Consider the following 25717-nt stretch of genomic DNA (forward strand, 5'->3'; position numbering starts at 1 on the left):
ACATAATTGTCAGAGCCCAAACCATCACCAAACCTCAACCATGTTTCATTCTTGGTATGTTAACTTGGCTAGAAGCTGGAAACAGTGTAAAACATGACTCACCTGACCGAATGGCTTTGTTTCATTGCTCCATACTCCAGGTTTTATGGTTGTGGTACCATGTTTTTCTGTTACGGACATTTGCATCACTGATGAGTGGTTTTGAAATTCCAGCTCGCCCTATAATCTCCAGCTTATGGAGCTCCCTCATGTTGTTTTAGTGCTAGCAGGGTTCATAAATGTTTCAGTTCTGCAGTGTCTTTTGCAGTTGTCATCCCCTTATTTTCAGTCCAGTCCTCTTCCTTTTCAGTGACTGTCTGTTACAATCAATCAACAAACCCTCTCATCTGTCTTGCAACTTAGCAGTTGCTGATTTTCTGCTTTCCATGTATGTGGGATAAATCTTTGATAAGTCCCTCTTGAAACACTATACATCTACATCTACATCTCCATTTATACTCTGAAAGCCACCCAACAATGTGTGGCGGAAGGCACTTTACGTGCCACTGTCATTACCTCCCTTTCCTGTTCCTGTTGCATATGGTTAGCGGGAAGAATGACTGCGGGAAAGCTTGAATCTCTGTAATTTTACATTCATGATCTCCTCGGGAGGTGTAAGTAGGGGGAAGCAATATATTCAATACCTCATCCAGAAACGAATCCTCTCGAAACCTGGACAGCAAGCTACACCATGATGCATAGCACCTCTCTTGCAGAGTCTGCCACTTAGAGTCTGCTAAACATCTCCATAAGGCTTTCACACTTACCAAATAACCTTGTGACAAAATCCACTGCTCTTCTTTGGAGCTTCTCTATCTCCTCTGTCAACCTGACCTGGTATGGATCCCACACTGATGAGCAATACTCATGTATAGGTCAAACGAGTGTTTTGTAAGCCACCTTCTTTGTTGATGGACTACATTTTCTAAGGACTCTCCCAATGAATTTCAACCTGGAACCCGCCCTACCAACAATTAATTTTATATGATCATTCCACTTCAAATCATTCTGTACGCATACTCCCAGATATTTTACAGAAATAACTGCTACTAGTGTTTGTTCTGCTATCATATAATCATACAATAAAGGATCCTTCTTTCTATGTATTCGCAATACATTACATGTTGGTTACCTTGGTTATGAATGCTCCCATCATGTGAGCACCAAGAATTAGTACAGGTTCAAATTCACTTAGCTCCAACATAATGCCCTTGCAGCTGAACAGAATAGTGTTCTGACCATAACTGACATTTTAACATATTGAGCATGTTGCACAGGTGTTGTTCATGCTCAGTTACAACAGTGCAACCTCCAGGCTTGGCTAGCATCAGCATTTATGTGCAAGCATGCATGTCTTGTGGTCTTTCCATATTTTTGTCCTGAAATTTATATCTTGCATAGGGATCTAGAGAATAAGGTTAAAGGTATTAGGGCACATAAAGAAACATAAAAAACAATAACTTTCACCCACACCATACATGAATGGCATACAACATAAAATCAATGAAACTGGGTCAATGGACCTTATTCTATGCACTGTACAGTGCCTTGCAGAGTGTCCATGTAGACATAGAAATATTCACCTACCAATTTTTGTTCCATTTCTGTCACTGACACTTTCTGTACAATTAGAATTATGGCCATTAATGAAACAGTTATAACTGCTTTAATTTATGTTATTTCATCTAAATTATGACTGTATTATTCAAATATCTTTTGCTTCCCATATTTTGGAAACAAAAATTGTTATGCATTTCTCAGATTCAACTACATTTCGCTTCCCATATTTTACAAACAAAAATATCTATTTATTTCTCAGATTCTTTGAGTTTGTGTGAATCAAAGCTGTTTGATCATGAAATGAGTACCTACCTAATTTTCTGAACACTTGTAAAAGAATTAGTAAAGAACTGAAATTAAAAAATTAAAACACAATTTTTTCAACAGTGCATACAAGTAACAAATTCATTGCAGTGAAAGTTCCTAAATTATTGTGAAGAACTCACATTCATCATCCCACAAGCAAGGTTTTCTACTTTAATCTAAATGTGGTATACTATTTAAATTTTTCAGTTCTATATTAGAATCTTACTGAAAGCATAACTTGTAGAATATGTGTAATTTTATGTCCATTGATTGTGAAAGTCTTAGACAGATGCACAAAATTTTTTTGTCTTATAGTTATATATTTTGTAGATTTATTAGCAGATGTGTGCTTATAGCTTCATAATGTACTTACTTCTCAATGGAAAGCAGTTTCTTAGTTGTCAGTAGAGTATGAATAAAACTGGTTTATTTTTGCACAAGTCTGTAATTCATTCCTCTACTAACTTCAGCATATAAACATGACTGTTAAGCCCCTTTTTGTAATTTTGTTGATGTTCATTAAAATTTTCTGAACCATGAATAAAGCAAAACATTGTGCCATTTATTTATTTCTTGAATCTTTTCTTACTCAGTTCCTATTTAGCAAATATTTTCATAATACACTGCACAATATACACTTTCACTTGACATTTTTGTTGTTGTTGTTTCAGTTATGTCTCACAGTAGGTTTAGCGCAGTTTTCCATTCATGTTCCTCTTCATTTTAACATAACTTCTGCATCATACATTAGAAGATATATGTTTTAGACACTTACAACTATTTCTGCCACAGTAATTCTAACTTCCACAATCCCTATAAGTACATTTTTCAATAACTATTCATGCTGTAATGTGGCCCAATCATTCACTCCCTTTGATATATCATGTTATTTGTTAGGGACAATTTATCACTGACTCATTACAGAATATATTCATTCCTTACTCAGTTTGTCTGCCTGGTCATCAATACTCTCTCATAAATCACATTCCGAAGACTATTAGTTGTGTCATGCCTGTCTTCCCACTTATCTTCTTTATGCACCCTTACAAAGCTATGCTTATTTTGTTTTACTTATTTCTTACACCATGGATCCAACTGTGAGAAATTCAAAGGGATGTAGTGTGTGTAAATTTTTACATTGTCCATGACAAGTACTTATACACTATGTTTACAAGTAAAGATTAGAAAGTTACATAACTACTACAACAATCCATAACACAATATGATGAAATGAAAAAGCTTAGACCTACAGATTGCAAAGTATAAAACATAGTAAATTAAGTATGAAAAGGCCATATAACCCAGAGAGTTAAATATAAGCAGTTAATACTAAATGAGTTACATATGTGACAAGATTGTACAGCTTAATGTTCAATTTATATGATAATACATCTTATTTTATTTTAAGGCAGTTTCTCACAGCGTTTCATAAACTCTTCCAAACTGTAAAATGATGTGGCTAAAAGAAATTGCATCAGAAGCTCTTTAAATGTAGATTTGTGGGCTATTTCACATTAGATTTCTGGAGAAAGAGCATTAAATATCTGTATACCAGAGCACTGTACACCCTTCTGCACAACCTTCCAATTTTTACCTTCAGTGTGGAAGTCATGTTTCCTCCTTGTGTTGTAGTGATGGTATTCATGGTCACATTTGTATATATCGGTGTTTTTACTTATGAAACACATAAGTGAATGTATTGAGAAGCAGTTGTAAGAATTTCCAGATTCCAGAATATACTTCTGCAACTACATCTAGGGTCTACACCACACATCACTCTTACAACACACTTCTCAGCAATGAATATTTTCTTTGCAAGAGGTTGATTTCCCTAATAAACAATTCAATATGCCGTCAAAGCATGGAAGTAACCATAGTATGCTGCTTTTTTAATGATTAAGTTTGCACTGTCAGAGATGATTCGCATTGCAAAAATTGAAGAGCTGAGTCTCTTGTAAAAACCTAAAATGTGATGGGACCAATTTACTCTACAGTCAATCTTCATGCCTAGAAACTTCATGATTTCCACTCTTTCTATGACCTGTGTGGCATATTTAACAGTTATTTCTTTCTCGGTTTTGGCAGTTGGGATGGACTGAATATAATTTGTCTTACTAAGGTTTAGTGAAATACCATTTGCAGTAAACCATTTCATTAAATCTATAACAATAATATTAACAGACTCTTCAACATTTCCCATTTATGATCATTAACCATTATGTTTGTGTCATCTGCAAAGATGATAAAAATACACTGTATCATGGTAATAAGGTAAATCATTTATAAATAACAGGAACAGTAAAGGACCAAGAATAGAGGCCTGTGGCACTCCATTCTGATGAAATCATTCCCCCACACAAATTGTCTGACTTACCTAAGACTACTTTCAGTTTCCTATCTGTCTAGTATGACTGACACCAGTTGTTTGTTACACCACTTATTCCTAGATGGTCTGTCTTTAGTAACAGTATTTGGTGGTTCACCATTTTCTCATTTAGAGATTCCAAAACCTTATCAATAAAGGCATATATGGCTTGTTCAGTTGACTGACCTTTCTGGAAACCAAACTGATGTTTGCTAAGAATATTGAATATATGTACGTGTTCTAAAAGTGTAGAATACATATGTTTTTGTAGTACCTTTGAAAACATAGTCAGGAGAGATATTGGTTTGAAATTTGTAACATCAGTTTTCTACCCTTTCTTAAAGAGAGGCTTCATGATAGCATACTTTAGTCTATCAGGAACAATTCCTTGTTGCAAAGAGGCATTGAAAATATGACACAGTATACTGCTTACAGGCGTACAATACTGTTTTAACAATTTACTAGAAATATTGTCTACTCCACCGGAGTTCTTGGTTTGATGGAGGCAATTGTTCTTCCACTTTCTAATACTGTCACAGGCCTAATATGCATTTGAATGAAGTTGTTAGGGACAGCAGTTTGCAAAAAGGTCAAGGCATCATTCTCCCTTACAGCCTATTTGCTCAGACATTGGCAGGAAGCAGGAAGTGTTTTAATAGATTTCAGCTATGATCTCAGGATTTTGCAGAAGATTCACTTCACGTTTGATTTTGAAGTTTTCTACGGCTCTTTTTTTATTGTTCCCTGCTCCTTGCTAACTATTTGCCCGATGTCTTCATTTTATTATTGGAGTTATCAAGTTCTTTTAGATAATACAGTGCTTTTGATGTCTGAATAACTTTTTTTAGGATTTACAATACATTTTATAATGGCTGATTAATTCTCTGACCCTGGACCCTCTGGTTGCAATATAAAGTTCCTTCTTACATTTACATGACATTCTAATACCGTTTGTGATCCATGACTTCTTTAAGGATGAGGAAATCTTGTTCCTAACAAACTTTTTAGGAAAAGCTTCTTCAAAGCAGGATATGAATTCATTTATAAATATGTTGAACTTTGTATCAACATAATCTATTCTATGAACTGAATTCCAGTCTTCATGCTACAGCTTATAGTTAAAAATTTTGAGGGACTCTTTGTTCATAAGTCTCATTGTCTTCCAGGATGGGACTGTTTTCTTGAGAGGCCTGAAGTCATGTAGAGTGAGGAGCTGATATGCCATTTCAGATCGAGGTGACAGTGAAGTTGCATCATGCAGCCTCGCAGGCGCTCAGCGGCCAAAGTGGCACTACGTTTTCAATTTTTTTTAAATTGTTGCATCCTTGAAACCCCGTTCACCAGACGTACGTCTAGTGATTGGCAGCTGATGCTATGGATCAGACTTTATTAACAATTATAGTACAGGGTCTTGTAAGTGATGACAGCTCGGTCAGCGAATGATTCCAATCTAGGTAGAGAGGCATTCACACATCGGACGATAGCGAGAGTAAACCAACCACTTCCAGTACTATGCCCTGTGGCAATGTTGAGACTGAAATTAACTCGACATCTGCGGAAAAAAATCGGACCATTCTAAATGACACTTTGTGCAGTTCCATTTGTGCCAAGTTTATTCTCCAGGCTTATAATATGTTTGTAGACAGGCACGTGATGGCGATGTTGATGATACACACGTTGACGAGGCACAGTGCTTCAATGCTGTTGCAGATGTAGCTCATAGCGGAATGATTCCACTGGTCTATGTTGGCCGCTTTTATACTGAGTGCATGGCCTTGATTACATAAGAGTGCTGATAATGGACTTAGCCACTGCGAGGGCCGTACTAGGAGCACGCGTACCCACGGGCGATACGGCCCAGTGGATTGCATCATGCAGCCTCGCAGGCACTCAGTGGCCAACGCGGCACTATGTTTTTGATTTTTTTCCAATTGCAGCATCCTTGAGCCCCCATTCACCAGATGTACATCTAGCAATTGGCGGCTGACACTACAGATCTCACTTTATTAATAATTATAGTATACGGTTACATCACCAGTTACAGTTACATTCTCAGCAAGTACACCAAGTCCTTTCCTCCATACATGTATTTTTTCATCATTACTAACTTTACAAATATATCTATGGATGAAAGGACTTGGTGTACTTGCTGATAATGTAACTGTAACTGGAGATGTAGCCCTGTATTATAATTATTAATAAAGTCTGATCTGTAGTGTCACCCGCCAATCACTAGACATACATCTGGTGAACGGGGGCTCAAGGATGCAACAATTGGAAAAAAAATTGAAAACATAGTTCCACGTTAGTCGCTGAGTACCTGTGAGGCTGCATGATGCAATCTGCTGGGCTGGCTCACCCACAGGTACGCGTGCTCCTAGTACGACTAGAGCACGCATACGGGATAACGCTCCCGCGCCGGCCCTCGCAGCTCAGTAAAAAAGTGGCCAATGCAAACCAGCGGAATCATTCCACTGTGAGCTATATCTGCAACAGCATTGAAGCACTATGCCTCATCGACATGTGTATCATCAATGTCACCATTGCATGCCTGTCTACAAACACATTATAAGCCTGGAGAATAAACATGGCACAAATGGAACTGCACCAAGTGTCATATTGAATGGTCCAATTCTTTTCTGCGGATGTTGACTTAATTTCAGTCTCAATTTTGCCACAGGCATGCCTGTCTACAAACACATTATAAGCCTGGAGAATAAACTTGGCACAAATGGAACTGCACAAAGTGTCATATTGAAGGGTCCAATTTTTTTCCACAGATGTCGCGTTAATTTCAGTCTCGACAGTGCCACAGGGAGTACTGGAAGTGGTTGGTTTACTCTTGCTATCATCCGATGTGAGAATGCCTCTCTACCTAGATTGGAATCATTCGCTGACCGAGATGTCATCGCTTACAAGACCTGGCATTGTGGAATAGATGTTAAGACCCAATCGAGACCATGTTATGTATATAGTAACATGCCTTTTACATTGTATACCAGCTCCTGTCGTAAAGTTTTTAATTATGAAAAAATACATGTAAGGATGAAAGGACTTGGTGTACTTGCTGAGAATGTAACTGTAACCTGATTTCCAACACTTGTAATTTTGTAGCGAGAGTGCATAGCTATCATTGTACTGGCTACTCCTTTGGCATGCCTATCTCCTAATATACATATTTCACTTTTATCTGGCACTGAATTGACATTAAAATTCTTCACTGTAGGCTACTTGTTAAGCTCACATATTTGAGGTTGATTTTTTCATCAATGGCAGACTTAAACCTCACATTCACAACATTTAATTGTTCAGTAGGCCTATATGATAACAGATTGCTGCACTTGTTGTTAGTATTTGCTGAGAATAATGTTAACACAGGTTTTGAATGGATCTTTTCTTTAGGATCAGGGAAACGATTACAAATAATACTTTCTTTTGAATTTATTCTTTTTTCAAGTACTTATAACTTTTTCAATGTGGAGGAATATTTTTGTGTGTCTGTAAATCCTGTTTTAAGCAATCTTCAATGGATTCATTTTGACCATTTAAAAATTTTGAGAGAGAAGTTACTTGTGGATCACATTGCGCCTGGCCACAACAATATGAGTGATCAGTCATATTTATTTTACACAAACACAATGAGTGAATCCCCCTATTAATCACTGCACACAATCTGATACCTCCTATAATGTATTCATTGTACAATATGCAATTTATAGTTTTCATTAATCTTTTTCTGATCTCAGGGTTTATAATTTTGGTGATAAGTGCTGTTTCATTTTACATAAAGTCTTTTTGCCTTAAGCACTGCATGCTACTACATTTTTAATTGCATCTTCTTTCTCTGTCCATTCAACTTTCAAGATAGCAGTACTGAAACACATCTTTTATGTTAATGTTTTTTCCTTGATTTAGGACATGTCTGAATGATATGTCATATTTATTGGCTTTTTCATGTTTGCACTTGAAAATGGCTTAACAGTTAAAAAATCATGGTAGGAAAATAAATTAATAATAAATATTTAGTCAGGTGGTGGTAATGGCTTCATTCAAAAATCTCTTTTAGGGTCTCTTTCCCCAACTTCAACCATCAGCCATCCAACAAATCCATCTGCAGCAGACACTGTTACCTTAGTTTAATTTTCACATATTATCATATTATACCCATAATGTGGCACATGTTCCATTTCATAAAGCTCTCCACTCAATTCCTGTCAATTTTCAGAAACTCCTACCATACTACCAGCAGACTGTGTCATAGTAAATTCCTGTCTGTGACAAAGAACACCTACATCGAGATAACCCTTTACTTCCCTCACTGACTCTTCAATATGCAAATCAAATACCAATAGGGACACTGAGAAACCATACCCTTCATCTTCGCTTGTTTTGCCACCATGCATCATTCCACCTGTGCAGACTACTCCAGTCTGCTATGCAGAAAGAAAATGTATCACTATTCTATCCTTGTACAAGGGTAAGTCAATTATTATCTGCAAAGTAGTTATAAAATTTTATTGTAATCAAATAGAAAATTAACATCATTTTTCAACATAGTCTCCTTGCATTTTAACACACTTGGTCCATCATTGTACAAGTTTCCTGATTCCCTCATAAAAGAACATTCTCGGTTGAGCTGCAAGCCAGGAATGCACAGCTTCTTTCACTGCTTCATCCAAGGCAAATCGATGGCCCCTTAATGCCTGTCTGAGTGGACCAAACAAGTGATAGTCAGAAGGGGAAAGATTGAGACCATATGGAGGATGATCCAATACTTCCAATTTGAGTTTCTGGAGTGTTTCAGCAGCGTGGCCAGCAGTATGCAGACAGGCATTGTCGTGCAACAACACAACACCTTTTGACAGCAACCCTTGGCATTTGCTTCAAATTGCAAGCTTTAACCTGGCAGTAAGCATCTCACTGTAACATACACTGTTTACTGTTGTGTCCCTTTCCCCATAATGTTCCAGTACTGGACCTTGTGTGTCCCAAAAAACCATAAGCATCAGTTTTCCTGTGGACGGTTGGGTCTTGAACTTTTTCTTGCTCAGCAAATTTGGATGTTCCCATTCCATATTCTGCCATTTACTCTCCAGCTTGTAATCATGGAGCCATATTTTGTCACCAGGAATGATCCTGTCTAAGAAGTTGTCCCCTTCATTACCATAGCGATCCAAATGTTTTTTGCAGATGTCCAAGTGCATTTGTTTATGCAACTGTGTGAGTTGTTTTGGAACCCATCTTGCACAAACTTTATGAAACTCAAGTCTGTTGTGGATGATTTCATAGGCAGAACCATGACTAATTTGCAGATGATGTGCCACTTCGTCAATAGTTAATCGTCTGTCTAAGAGAATCATTTCACGTGAACACTCAATGGTTTCTTCATTTGTGGTGGTAAACGGTCGTCCGGCTCCATCATGTGTAACACTTGTGCGACCATTTTGGAATTTTTCAGTCCATTCATAGACAGTCCGTTGTGGCAAAACACTGTTCCCATGCTGTACTGAAAGCCTTCACTGAATTTCGGCCCCTGATATGCCTTCTGGCCACAAAAAATGGATCACTGAACATTGCTCTTCTTTGGTGCAAATAGACAGTGGAGCAGCCATGATTAACAGCACAGCAGCAATAATGAAACTAACCTAGCAGCTTGAAAATTGCAAAGATTAACAACAAATAAACAAAGCATGTGTCATCAATGGAAAATGAAAGTACTACCAAAATAAACAAAAATATAACTAAATTGCAGATAATAACTGACTTACCCTTGTAGTTGATCACCCACTTCCTAAAAATGCAAAATGTTTTTAGAAGGCTTTTGTTAATGTGAATGAAATAAATTCCATCCAGATTAATGAAAATCTTCACAAAATCTGTGAAAGTACTGTATATTCCCATGTTTCTTCTAAATCTTCCTTTTTTTAAAAATAATAATAATAATAATAATAGCCACAATGCTAAATTTGCTCGTTCAGTGCCCCTACCTTTGCTAAAACTGAACTGATTCTCTCCCAATGTACTTTCAATTTTGCTCTCCATTCTTCAATAATTAACTTCCATATTTCTTGAGACCTTTGTAGGCCAATTGTGCAGAAACTTTCATATGTACCAATTCTTGCTTGCATAGAAAGTATAAAAATTAAATTATTTTCATAATCTCATACTACTCCCCTAGTTTCTCTTACTCATTTCTTTGGTCTGATGCCTATAAGAGTTCCTCATCCTCATTTTCAATTGGCTCAATTTCTATAAAGCTCCTCCAAGTTTCATTTCCGTCTACTTACCAAATTTCTTCTTCCATTACCCAGTCACCTTTCTCATCTCTTCACCATTCCCCTTGTTCTTACTCCCAAATGTGATTTTTATTAGTGTATGTGCACAATTTATATTACCATGTTTCGATTTTGTGTCAATTCTTCCTTACCTATTCTATGTTTCTGGCTAACTTCATGTCTGAGAAAGCTACATTTTTGATGTACACTTTCAATATTTTTGTTGTTTTTTATGAATTCCAGTATATCACCTGTTATCTATGGTTGCCTTTTTCAGTCGTAGTGTTTTTCTGCTGCCTGTACTACACCCTTTTTAATGTCATTATATTGTTTTTCCATGCTAGTAACACTGTGAAGTATCACTGTTTCTTTTCTCACCAAGGAAGTCAGAGTTTTTGGTTCATTCACTTTCTAGGTTCTTTTGTGTAATGTCTTGAATTTCAATTGACATTTCGTGTAGCCATTTGCTATAAATAGTAGGTTTCTGGAACTTACTTGTACAACTAATACAAACTAGTCCATATGTTTTTGTAATCTCATTTCTCAAATTCCATATTGATGTATTTTGCAGATACAATTGTCTTTTGATTGTGGATACAGTAGTTGGAGTAGGTGGAGTTCCAATATTTGTTGACAAATGGGACATCGATGTTGCTTTTGCTGGCTCACAGAAGGCACTTGGAGGACCAACTGGTCTTGCACCAATTACTTTTGGTCCTCGTGCAGTGTAAGTAGAAACCAAATTTTCTTTGTTTTCATTTTCCTGTATATTTCAAATAAGCATGTATAGTGAGTGCAGGAAACAACTTTGTAGTATTAACTGTAGCACCAATGGGAGCTGGTTACGAATGTGACAGTTTTGGTGCATCTGGCTTTGCCTCTGATCTCTCATACTACTGTGTGTTTTGATAAGCATGATTTGGACATTTTGTCTTCACCCAAGCCTAACTGGTGGACACTGGGACACTGGCAGACACTGAGTGGCAGCTATGAATCTCTGAGCAAAAGATGAAAATAAGTATTGGCTCCACACCTGTCACCTTACACCTCACCAATAGATACAAAGTTCTGTCCATTGTTGAAAGCACAGCTGAGCCAGGAAAGGATTCCTCATTTGTCTGTACCTTCGACCACCTTCGCACAAAGTCTGGAAAAGCTCAGAAAGTTGGTCATTAAGCAAGTGATGGTGCCACTGAGGGAAATAGCTGGCAGTTTGAAAAGGGAGACTATTGTGCACTACGCATTACAACATCTGCTGCCTGTGTCCAAAAGCCTTCTTCATTTCCAGTACATAACTGGCTGAACTGATGAAGATAGCTAACTTGTAATTTGAAGCTTCATACTCTGAATCAGCTGTGGTGCTTGTGTTTGTAACGTTGAGAGCTGAAACCAAATCCTCAGATGAGTATGCAATTATCTTTGATTGGATTTCTTGATCTTCCATAGGTCAAGCATGCACTAGTCAGAGGAGCTACTCAGCTAGCAGAGTATGTGTGGCATGAACATGTGATTACAGGAGCTCAGTGTTGAATTAAGCACAGTATTCAGAAAGCACATTAATCACAGAGAAGAACATTATTCACAGGAAATCAAAAGAGGAAATGTTAATTAACTGTGGGATAATCCATGGTAGGGTCCCAGAAATATTCTCAATACTGACTCTAATGCTCACATAGTCACAGGAATAGAATGCTGGTTGAAGCCAGAAATGGGCAATAGTGAAATCTCGGAGTTACAATTGGAACACAAAACATCAGTGGTGCGATAGGCTAATACCAATGGCATTGGTGCACTTATTGCCATAAAGAAAGTCATAATATCTAGTGAAGTTGCAGCAGGCACTGAATGAGAAACAACCAAGGCTAAGGTAAGTCTCAAAGCTTGCTGAAACATGGTAGTCTGATGCTTTTATAGGTCACCTGCCTGAGGAGTTGAAAAAGTTTTGACCTTACCATAAGTTCAGTAAATTGATCAAAGTTATTTATACAGTTACTCAGTGGTCATGCACCAAAATGGAGGTTGGAATAGAGGTGGGCTGTTTAATGAATACAATCTTCCACAGTTATTTCACTGTGAAGATCATAATACAATCCCTCCTTTCAATCCTCACACAAATGCTGAAATTATATATATTGAAAAGTGATCATGAAATAGAAAATCAACTAGTCACTCAGCAGAATAAGGTCACTGAACCTGTTGCAAACCTATAGAATATTATGCAGATTATTAAAAAAATGCTCCACTCCTTACAGCAGTTTTCAAACACTGCCGGAGAAAAAATTGCTCCAAGTGATTGGTCTAAGACTCAGCACACTCCTGCTTTCAAGAAGAGACATTGCACATATAAGTACAAGAATAAGTTAATAACAAAGAAATCAATCAGTTCTAGAACTGTGAAAGAAGTTTTATGCTCCCACATTATGATTTTTATGGAGACCAAAAATATCTTCTGTAGAAGTAAACACGGGTTCTTCAAACAGCAGCAATATGAAACTCAGCTAATTATGTTCATCCATGAGATTCAGAAGTCAATAGATACCAGTGCTCAGGTTGTTCAATTTTCCTTGGCTTTCAGAAGGCATTTTAGAAAATTATCCACTTTCACCTAGTGAACAAATTACTAGCTTACAGAACATCATATCGACTTCATGACTGGATTCAAGACATACTGATAGATAGAACTCAATATATAGATAGAACTCAATATATCAGTCCCAAGTGAACAAAATCATTGCACACAATTTTGGGTGTACTTCAAGGAAAGAGTATTACTGTTCATAAAACATATACATAATTTGCTGGATAACATCTGTGAAGCTGCTTCAGATGCTGCTGCTGTTTATAGAAAAGTCAAAATGCCAGAAAATTATAACAAAATAGGAAGATCAGCAGAAGACTGGCACTTGATACAGAAACTGATTGTGTAACTGTAGCTCATGATAGGTAAATGTAATGCATTTTGCATAAATACTCAGGCAAACTCTTTATTTTTTCACTACATAATTGATAACAAACCATTCGAAATAGCAACAAATGTAAAATATGTAGTAGGATGAGCCCAGAGTGGCTTAAAGTGAAACAACTGCATAAAAGTTGTTGGAGGAAAAGCTGACTTCAGACTGAGATTCACTGGAAGAATCAGAAGGAAACAATATGTCTACAAAAGAGATAGCTTAGAAAAATCCTCATCCAACTGACCCTTGAGTACTGTTCATTAGTCTGAGATTTTAACATGTAACATCAATAGAAAAATTAGAGATGATCCAATGAAGAGTATTACGTTTCTCTATATGTTTTCTTAGAAAGCACTAGAGCATCACAGAAATGATCACCCACATCCTTTCATCTTTCCTTTTCCTTCCCTCTTTCCTGACGAAGCAGTCGCCGGTTGCGAAAGCTCGAAATTCTGTGTGTGTGTTTTATTCATTGTGCCTATTTACCGGTGCTTTCCCGTTTGGTAAGTCTTGGAATCTTTGTTTTTAATATATTTTTCCCATGTGGAAGTTTCTTTCTATTTTATTTACATCATCATTAATTTGAACCCAACAATTAAGTTTGTTAAATAATTTAGTTAGATGTGAATGTATTGAGGTGAACTTCTTTAGCCAGAAATTTGCTATTTTATCTTTTCCAGGGGCTTTCCAATTGTGAGTAGAATTAATTGCTTTGGCGACTTCATGTTGCAAAATTATCACTTCAGGCATTTGTGGTATCATCTTGTACGTATCTGTTTCTGCTTCTATCCACCGTGCATGCCTCTTATGTTGTACCGGGTTTGACCATATGTTGCTCCAGAAGTGTTCCATGTCTGTTATGTTTGGTGGATTGTCTATTTTAATGTGTGTGTTATCTATTGTCTGGTAAAATTACTTTTGGTTTGTGTTGAATGTTTGGTTTTGTTTCCTTCTATTTTCACTTTTTTTGTATCTTCTAAGTCATTTGGCCAATGCTTGTAATTTCTGCTTCTTTTCATCTAATTGCTCTATCGCTTCTTGTTGTGAGATTTTACCTAACCTTTTTCGTTTTTTTTTTTTTTTTTTTTTCTGACATTTGATGTCTTATAAATTGTGTTAGCTGTCCAATGTCTTTTCTCAGTTTTTCTATTCTGATCTGTAGCCTGTGTTGCCATGCTGGTTTTGTGGGTTTCTTCTGTGTGTTGGTTGGTTCTGATCTCTGTCTAGTGTGTATTATTAGTGTAGTGAGTGCTCCTATATAAACCAGTAGTTGTAACTCTTCAATAGTTGTGTTTTCATTTATTTTGTTGTGTATGATTGTGTTGATAGTTTTTATTGTTGTTTCGACTTGTGGGTTATTTGGCGGTCTATGCATGAATGGTCTAATGTCTGTATTTGTGTCTTTGTATTCTATATATGTCAGCTGAAATTTTTCTTCTATATCTAACATGTGTGTCACTTTGTGTTCTATTTGTACTTGTTCTGGTGGCAGTCTTGAGATTTTGTTTTCCTCTGATTGTTTAATTGATGCGTGTTGTTCTTTGTTTGTTTGTTCTGGGATGTGTGAGTCAATTACTGTATTTTTTTCTTCTTCTGATTGCACATTATTTTGTTCCAGTATTTGTTGTACTTGTTGTTTGATGTTTTCTAATTCTGGCTGGGGTATCCTGTTATTTTTGATTATTACACACATCTGATCAGCTAGTCTTTGTTCTGTTAAAAATTTTAATTCTGGGTACCTGGTAATAAATGTTGTGTATACTTGTGATCTGTATCCAGTTGTGTTGGTTCCTAGATTTGTTGCTTGGTAATAACAGAACATGAGGTGTTGATTAACTTCATCTGACCATCTCATCCTCTGTCTGTGTTTCCTTCTAGGGTGGTTGCAGGAAGCATATCCTGCAAAACACCTCTATTTGGATTTAAATCATTTTCCAGTTGGTTAGCAGTGTCATTACCATTGTGGGCGGGCATAGGGTTCAAGCGTCGTCCCCGACCATGACGGTGCTTGTCCGAGGCTTCTTTAGTTGTGTCCTGAACCAATTAATCACACTAAAAGGGGGTTAGCCCTATTAATGGTTCGTTCTTTTCGTCGCCTTTTACGACTGGCAGAACATACCGGAGGCCTATTCTTTTCCCGGGCCTCCATGGGGATTATTGTTATTATTATTATTATTTAGTTAAGTAGATCAGCGTGAATAGTTGTGGGTATTAACACACTGCTTCCTGAATCCAGGAAGCATACTAGCCCCACATCAAATCCGCCTGGCAAGTTAATAGTGAGGATTGGTGTGCCAGCCAGCCTATATGTGGTTTTTAGTCAGTTTCCCAGATCCAACTAGATCAATACCAGGCTGGTACCCACAGCTGCCCTCATTTACATGATTCACAGGCGGTGACAGGCCACCCTCTAAGATTAATATTGCCAAAGTGAGATTAACAGACTGACCCTGAGAAAACATGGGATAAGGCCAGGAAAAAGGAGAAGATTATTTAATAAAGTAATTCAGGAAATAATGGTTTGCGACTATTTTCATGGATGAGCATCAAGTGATGAAGGGACATATACACCAGAAAAAAAATGTTGTTTTAATTGATCAGAAATGGTGACAATCTTACACACATGAGCAGACAGACAGCTCCATTTTTGTGAAGCGACAACTTAATTGTTAATTGAAAGCACTGAGATATGCCTTACGGAGGAAAGGAAAGAGAGAAAAAGTATGGAAGGAAGAAATAAACTTGAATGTATCTTTATCAAAAAATGTGTAAGAGATAAATTCATCTTAGCTGTAAGTCTGCAGTTATACATAAAGCAGCTTGTTCTATATGCCTGAGCATTTTCATTCATTACAAGGTTGCTGAACAAAATGTATGAATCAATCGCACTAAAATTTGGATGAATGCATGAAGAAGGCAGGTGTTAGATTGTGGCAACATGTGGTATGTCGAGCACAAAAGAGTTCTCAAGAGCTTCAGTCATCAAGAGTGTAGAAGTGGCAAAGTCCCAAGAATTACATTGTGTAGTGTACTCAAACAAAGGTTGGTCCATTTAATGTGTAATCTGTATAGTGGTGACTTGTTAGTCTCATTGAGAATTTATTGATAATTACTTCTACAGAGAATGCATAGCACTGATGGCAGCATAACTACTATATTTCACATTATCTGGTGACTTGCATTTACTAATCTAGTGCCAGTAGTGCATGCAGCAAGCAGATTGGGTTGTGGTGAGTGTACTGTTGGGTGGGGTGGTTAGAGGGTGAGAAAGGTGGGAGGCAGGGAGAGGGATTGGGGGTGGGCAGCTAACAGCTTGGAGGGAGGCAGCCAGTTTGCTGGCTAGGAATGCAAGAAGGGAGGGTTGCAGGTATATGGACTAGGCATTTGATGCATTGTTGTCAGAGGTGGTGGGAGCGGGCTGCACTGAAGATGACATGCGTACATGAATTAAGAGGGGGTGACAGGATGGTGGAATGGAAAACTGGTATGTAGAAGGTGTGGGGACAGTGAGTTACTGGAGATTGAGGCCAGGTTGACTATGGAAGGAGAAGTTGTATCATAAGGATAACTCCCATCTGCACAGTTCAAAGAAGCTGGTGATGAAGGGAAGGATCCAGATAGCTTGGAATGGGAAGCAGCCTTTGAAACTGAATATGCTGTGCTCAGCTGAATCCTGTGCCACCAAGTGGTCGACTTTGTTCATGGTTACAGTTTGGTGGTGTTCATTCATCCTGGTGGGAAGCTAGTTGGTAGTCATACCAACATAAAAGGCTGTGCAATGTCCACAGTGGATTTAGTATATGTTATGTACAGACCAGATTATATGCAAGACAAAAAGCTCAAAATATGCATGCAAATATGTGTGAAAATGCTTAAAATATCCATAAAAACTGTCAATACAATCAGGAAAAAGTAATAAAAAGAACAGTAGTTACTGCATGTGATATATCTCAGTGCTGGACCTGTGCATATCGATTTTGTGGAAGAGCAGTGGCCAAACAAAAAAAATGGGACATTTAGAATGCTGATCTCATGATCAATATTATCTGTATAATTTGTGTCAGGGGTTAGGTAAGATCCTTTATGAGAATAGTTTTTAAAAAATTGCAAAAAGAAGATGCACACTGTGTTTCAGATATAGTTGTATACCTGTATACTTCGTGATAGGGGTTAGGCACGGTCCTTTTTGAGTTTAGTTTTTTTAAAATTGCAAAAAGAATATGCACAATGCATTTCAAATACTGTACTTTCTTTGCTATTGTTTTCAGTAACAAGTGAATGTGATGCAAGTCAGTAGCTGTGAAACAATCAATATACCGGTACACAGGTCCAGCTCTGAGACATATCACACGCAGAGGGGCATGCATGAGAACGCCATAATATTTTATTTCAAAAACAACATACAATCAGGAATTTTTTGAACAATGTTAATGTTTAAAGAATATTATCAACTGAATATCATTTACAAATTATTTTACATTTTGCTACTATTGTAAAATAACAGTCAGTTACTGCTCTAAGTGTTCGGTAGTAAGACTGTGTCTTCAATCACTCAAAATATTTTTTCAAGCAGAAAAGGATCATACTTTTCTGGCAGAAGTTCACACATCTCATTTCGGAGTAGAGCTCAAAGCTGGGGTTGTTCAAAATGCTGTCTTTTTTTATTTTTTTTAAAAAAATTGCCTGGGAATACCTCTGGCAGTGAGGAGTTCACTAGACGTATTTTATTCATTAACTGAACAGATTCATTCAGCACCAAACCTTGAGTTTCAAGCTTTTTAATGCTCACATATATTTGGGAAAAATGAGTGATAATCACAGCTATGTTTTTTTTTTACATTGGAATCATTAAATGCTTCCTCAAACTGGCATATTGCCAAAGCTTCTGCACTACCAATGTCATTTACTATTCCTTTGATACCACTGAAATGTTCATTGTGAAAACATCTCAGCTTCAACCCATGAATCCCAATGAGTTACCACTGGTTCAGGAGGTAAAAGGCACATTTGGTGGTTTTCCATTTTAGGTCTTGATGCAAGAAGGTGCCTTAGAATAAAACCAGATTTTTTGCATTCTGAAATGTGCATTCTGCTTCTTCAGGAAGGTGATTTACTGCATGGGCAAAACACATCACATGAATCTAATTAGGATAAAATACTTTGAGGGCTTTTCCTGCTTTGATTATATAGGGCACAGCATCTGAGAGAAACACAAATACCCTTTCATCTGGAGAAGATTCTGGAAATATTTTTCTAATGCCCACATTCACAAATCTAGTGATTTGTCTTTTCAAGTTCTTTGGAGGCCACTAAATAGCAGGAGGAAGGCTGTTGTTTTAATGCACAAACAATTAAATTTGCAATGTAACAGCCACAAGTGCCAGTAGTTTTGTCAATTGAAATCCAAGTAAGGTTGCCTTGAGTTCATTGTATATTTCTTCCAGAACCTGTAGTCAAATTGCTGGTATGTAATTTTTATGCAATGTTGATTCATCTGGTATGCTTTGATTTAAGCAATATTCATGCATGAAACCTTTGAGGATATGGTCTGTACATTTGTGAAGACAAATATTGCCTGCAATGAATGCTTCACATAGATCCACATTAAACAATTTTTTTTGTTACCTTTGGAGGTTAAATTCCTGCTACTGCTACTTGCTACTGTCAGAAGTTGTTGTCATGGACCTTTCTTCTGCATTCCTGTGACATGAAGACTTGTCTTGGCAAGCTGGTCTACTTGAAACTTTTTTTAAGCAAAACATTTTTCTCACTTACTCAACAATATCAATTTTCGTCATATGTTAATGTTCCAGGATGGTCATCTAGCCACAAAATGACATTTCTTTTTTCAGGCAGGATGGTGCACAACACATTACACATTACACATAAACATGTTAAACTTCATATAAATAAGAAGAAAACTAAATTGAAGCAATGTACATTTGACTAACAACTTGTGTAATTTACTTTAATTGTGGCCAAGGTGTGCAGTATGACAGGGGAGGGGATCAACTGGAGGCACAAGCACCAGACGCATAGGTTCAGGTACCAGATGCATTGACTCTGCCTGCCTATTCCTGTTCAGTAATGAGATCATTAGCCAGTAGCCTCTCAGTTGGCGATCGCTTGCAGTTGTAGGTCGCAGTCACTCTGTGAGACATGAGATCGAGCTAGATTTTTAAAATATTGTAAACATAGAGAGAAAATATGCATCATTATTAGTTTTTGGTTAAAATATGCAATAACACTGAAAAGGAACCAAATATGCTGATGCATATGCGACCTGCAAATGCATATAATCTGGTCTCTAATGGTATGGCTGCTTTCACAGATGACCTGGCCTCTAATGGGGCATGATAAGCCTGTGACAGGACAAGACTAGGAGGAGCTAAGTGGGAGGATTGGGCAGATCTTGCACCTTGGTGAACTGCAGGGATATGATTCCTGTGGCAAGGGGGAGTGGCACAGAAATGGGCAAGGGTGTTGTGTTGGTTGGGTACATGATGGAACACCACTTTGGGGCGGTGGAAAGGATCTTAGATAGGATTTCCCTCATTTCAAGGTACAATGAGAGATAATCAATGCCCTAACAAAGGATACGGTTCAGCTGTTACAGTCCAGATTGGTACTGGGTGATGAGGGGGATCCTTGCCACAGTGATCACATCCCTGTGGTAGACCAAGGTGCAAGACTTGCCCAATCTACCTAGCCAACACCTCATGATCCAGTCCTGTCACAGCCTTATCCTACCCCATCAGAGACCTGGCCTCCTGTGAAAGCAGCCATGACAAATACCAGCTCTGCTGCACACACTCCACAGCCTTTTTGTCAGTATGACTGGCAACCAGCTTTCCACCAGGATGAATGGCCACAGCCAAACTGTTGTCAAGAACAAAGTTGACCACCCAGTGGCACAACATGCAGCTGATCACAAGAGCACAACGTGTTCAATTTGAATGACTGCTTCACAACCTGGGCCATACAGTCCCTTCTCTCCACAACCCACTTACAAAAACTATCCAGATGAGAGTTATTCTTATAATGCATCCTCCACTCCCATAATCATCGTGGCCTCAGTTTCCATCAAACCACTGTCCTCACACCCTCCACCAAATGGTTTCCAGTTATTCCAACCTCTCACTCCCTCCCAAAACATATCTTCTATTTCATCTTTAGCATGTTGCACTACCCACTAGCTCTGGGAACTGTGCATCACATGCCTGTGTACCTGCCACCCCTCCCTCTCTGGTTCAGAGCTAGCAAATTGGCTGCCTCCCTCCAAGCTATCAGCCACCCAAACCCAATCCCTACCTGCCTCCCACCTCTCTCTCCCTCTACCAAGCCCAACTGACACTACACCCACCACAACTTAATCCACCTGCTGAAACACAGCACTGGAATTGTTTGGCCAACCAGCACCATGGACTCAACATTTCTGCTTGTCGTGAATGGTCTCCTTTAATCCAAGAATATTTACATTCTACCAGAGCTTTCCTACAACATTAATAGCTTAAATGTGTACTGTAACAATAACTCAAACAAACCTAACTGTGTTGATCTATATGAGTACTCATAAAGGAATATATTTTTTTCTATTCCAGAAAGAAGATGATGAATCGTAAGACCAAAGTCCAGAGTTTCTATATGGATGCTTTGGAGTTTGCTAAGAACTGGAAGAGCTTGGGACCTGAAGTTCCCAGAGGGTATGTGCTTTAATTTAAAATATTTAGTTCCATGTTATTCCAACTCATTAAGATTTCAGTCATGAATGTTTTGAATAATGAAATACATAACACCCTGCTGACAGTTATTTCAGAATGACAGTTTAATACAATAGTGTTAGAACTATAAGAACTGTTCAAATGGTTCAAATGGCTCTGAGTACTATGGGACTTAACATCTATGGTCATCAGTCCCCTAGAACTTAGAACTACTTAAACCTAACTAGCCTAAGGACATCACACACATCCATGGCCGAGGCAGGATTCGAACCTGCGACCGTAGCAGTCGCGCGGCTCCGGACTGAGCGCCTAGAACCGCTAGACCACCGCGGCCGGCTATAAGAACTGTTGATGAAATCCTTATTTTCCATGTGCAGTTTTCAGCACAAGTGACAAATTCCCCCTGCTCTCTCTCTCTCTTTCTATTAGAATAACTGATTATAGGACTTATTCCACAACATGAAAATAATTACTTAAAATCTAAATTGTGGGCACTTTCTCCAGTTTCTAATAATACATTGTAAATTGAGAAAGTTACTTTGCGTATAATAGCTTTAGTCCATGGCCTTAAAGATGTAAAGCCTTCTATCAAATATAAAAAATCCTGCTAGTTAAATAATGAGCTGCTGCCTGCCAAAAATTCTGTTCCTGAACAGCATACCCTGCACAGTAAGTTCTGCTTGATAATTCAAAATTTGAGAGTTTACAACAGTAACTATGTTGAGGAAAATACCACAGCAATTTTAAAGTGATTATGTGGCTAGGATACTACAATAAAAGGAGCACAAATACACCTTTCCCCCCACTTACTTTCCTTTGTGCAACCACAAGAATAGAGATATTAACAAGTCGAGGGTAAAGAAAGTTTCATAAAAGTGGTGAAAAATAAAATAACCAGCCACATGTGTACCCCAAATTACTCAACATATGAGGGACTATTTACAGTGACAGACAAAATGTGTACTGTGCTCAATATGAATGGTGGCATTATAGTTTAACTTTCAAAGTGACAGCAGATATGTATTGATTTATTAAGAAGTACAGACTCAAAGAAATATCTATGTATCTGTGTGTGATGTGCAGCCATAGATCACTATGCCTTCTCCTAGGGGAATGTTACATAGATCTGTAGAGGTGACATTCTTAATGTCTGCACAGATGCTTACACTAGTGTAATTAGTGATGACTGAATCTTATAAAGCAAAGCTACATAAATAAATTGTACTTCTCTCACCAGTGAACATCTTTAACTGCAAAAAATTCAGGACACAAAGCAGCCTGCTCATTCTGCTGAGGTGAAACACAGCCTACCAACTCTATGATACTTTCAGGAGGCTGTTCTCTGTCAGTCTCTCTTGCTGTTATGAGTACAGGTCAGTTAGAAAAAGGGCATTCACTTTATGGAGACCATAGTCATCATCATTAACAGCAAACCTCACTACAGAGTAATCACATTACTTGAGCTATTTAAAACTAACACATTAATTTTTCATTTTAAAATAAAGTCTCTTTTCAAAACCATGTTTTATTTTTGCCATATTTTATCCAATTTTTATCACATTCTACACAAAGTGAAGTCATCTGAGTTGTTGTTTTTGTAAGTCTTTCTTGATTTATATAAGTCAGTTTATAATGACAATATTAATACACTTTGTGGGAATATACATTGTATTTTAAGTATTTGCTTCTAACATTACAGTATAAACAAGTGCAATATCAGAACTGTTTTTCTTTGCGTGCATGTTTATAATTTGATGTGTATCAGAATATACGATTATCAGGGGTTGGATCAGCTTTTAGTTAAAGATTTAAGAGAGATAGATATTTTGATGATGTGGGACTGTTAAGAGAGTGACTTAAAGGTACATATAATATGAAATAAGACATTTGATCTCAGGCAGATGAGTACTTGGGAACCTGATACTTTGCATGTTCCTTTCTGAAATGTAATTTAGTACACTCTTTTGCTGTGCATACTTGGTAAATATTTACTCTTGTTTTTGTTTCAGGTATCACTATACTTTGTCTATGAATCTTCTTTTTGCACTGCGTGAAGCTCTAGCTGAAATTGTAGAAGAAGGCCTGGAAAACCGATGGAAAAGGCATCATGAAACTGCTGAGAGAGTTCGTGCAGGTGTTCGTAAGCTTGGTCTTGAATTGTTTCCACATGAGGGAGAAACCCCTCTTAACTGTGTGACAACAGTCCGTACAAAGCCAGGAATTGATTGGAGGAAACTAAGACATTATGCAATGGATGTGTAAGTATTCGTTTTCAGTTCCAGCATTATTGTCAAAAGTGAAAAGTAATTGTGATTTTTACTATTGAAGGTGGCACGTAAAATATTCAAATGTTTTCCAGTAGCCACATACTTGATTACATTTATAGGAATTTCCCTTCATGATAGGATTCCAGTATAATAATGATAGCTAATAATTTTCTCTGGAATTTCTTTAAATAATACATACTTCCTGAGGAACTAGGCCTATTCACAAGAAAACTTGCTTTACTGAATATCGAACAAAGGAAGATGGTTTCCCTCTTACCTCAGACTTTTTAAGTGATTCACTAGCAGGAAGCATTTGATATTTCATTTGAAATGTGAACAATGAAACGGCTTTGTATTACACATCTGTATGAAGGATTGTCAAATGTGAAATTGACATCAGTGGAATTTATGATCTCTCTCATTTCTGTCTTGATGCCCTGAATGTATTAGCAAACAGCCCATTGTTCACATTTCTATAGCTCACATGGCCAGAAGACTCTACTCGTATTTCAGAGTAATAATAAGTGGCATTGTGTACAGGAGATTGGTGAGTGACAGCTATGTGCAGGGAATAAACGGCAGTACTAAGGAAGAGTGCAACAAACTAGGAGTCATTCTCATTGATCCCAACAAATTTCTAAGTGCAAAGTGTCTTGCCAAAGATGGTCTACATCTGAATAGGTTGGGCTCAAAAATATTCAGTAAGATGTTCCTGGATACTTGTCAGGTCATAAAATATAAGGGAAACTGGTATGTAGTGATGGGTGTGAAAGACTTACGTAGCATTAAGAAAGATAAAACCAAACCATTATGTGGCAACAAATGTGCTCAAGGCCATAACTAATAGTCAAAGTAGGTATGTTATCCACTGGAAGATAAATGGTTTAAACCCTGATGCTTCAATCAATAAAAGCTCCAAAATAGATGAATTGAAAATCATTCCACCAGGATCTGCAAATATTAGAGTTATTTGTTTAAATGAGCACTGGTTTACTGAGGACACAATTAAAATTCTAAACAAAATAGGGAACTTCAGATTAGCAAGTAGCTTTTGCAGGAGAAACAAGTCACATGGAGGCTCATGTACACTTCTACATAGTGATATAAACTATGAGACCAGAAACTGTTTTAATTATTTAAATGAAGAATGAGTGTTTGAGAGCTGTTGTGTAGAAATAGTAGAATCACTAGCAAATGTTATAATAATCTCAATATAGAGAATTCCAGGGATGTCAACAGCAGAACTATTCTTATCTAAGCTTCATATTATGGTAGAAGACCCTTGTAGAGGAAAAAAGAAAAAAATTGTAATAGCTGATGATTTTAATATTGATATCACATGTGATAATAGCCATGCTTCAAGATTCACTGACTTAGTAAAGAAATATGGTTTCAAATTTAATTTTTTTGAATCTACCAGAGACAACGGGCAATCAGCAACATGTATTGACAATGTTCTAATTAATTATGTATATGAAGACATGTATAAATTTTGTCTAGATCTAGGTATTTCAGATCATTGTGCATTGTTCATTGAGCTGCCACAGACAGACGGGAACATTTCACATATGAGAACCCATATGTGCTGGAACTTAGGAAAGAAAACTTGCTAACATTTAGTGAGAAGCTAAAAGAGACAACGTGGCCTTTTGATCATTGTAACTCAAGTGATGAGAACTTTGAGAAATTCCTAAATAGTTTTCTTGGTGCCTTTAATGAAACATTTCCACCTAGATTTTACAACAATAAAATAACAAATAAAGTAAAGTGGATTACCCAGTGCATAAAAATTTCCATTGTAAGGAGAAGGCAACTGCACAGAGAACTAAAATATAATAAACATACTGATTTCATTAAATATGTTAGACTCTATAAAACCACATTTAAAAGAGTTGTCGGGGCAGCAAAAAACCGGCAAATGACAGACTAATTTTAAATCATAAAAATAAGACATAGGCTGTGTGTTCAGTCATTAAATCACAGTTAGGTTCAAAAATACTGTTGTAAATATAATTCAAATATCAGAGTACTTTAGTGGATTCTTTATAAATGTAGCAAAAGTCTAATGTAGATGTAACAGATTATCACAAAAAAGTAAATCCCTTTGGCCTAAGTAAAAACTCTGAAAACTTTACAAAACTCTTAAAAGTTTCTTTGGAGGATATAGAAAATGCTTCTCCAACATCAAGAAACAAAAAATAGGCAGGTTGCATTGGAATACGCACCAAAG

At 37.3% G+C, this 25717-nt stretch overlaps 1 protein-coding gene across 1 annotated transcript in view; it reads left to right on the top strand.

The window, feature by feature from the left end:
* Window positions 1-25717, top strand: part of LOC126353750 (alanine--glyoxylate aminotransferase-like) — a 93743-nt gene that overhangs the window by 62601 nt on the left and 5425 nt on the right. Inside the window, exons 4-6 of the mRNA XM_050002798.1 lie at window positions 11117-11272; window positions 21101-21202; window positions 23230-23478. Of these exons, the coding sequence (XP_049858755.1) occupies window positions 11117-11272; window positions 21101-21202; window positions 23230-23478 (507 nt within the window). The remainder of the gene's footprint in view (window positions 1-11116; window positions 11273-21100; window positions 21203-23229; window positions 23479-25717) is intronic.

This window comes from Schistocerca gregaria, chromosome 3 (assembly GCF_023897955.1).
Source record: "Schistocerca gregaria isolate iqSchGreg1 chromosome 3, iqSchGreg1.2, whole genome shotgun sequence".
NCBI lineage: Eukaryota > Metazoa > Arthropoda > Insecta > Orthoptera > Acrididae > Schistocerca > Schistocerca gregaria.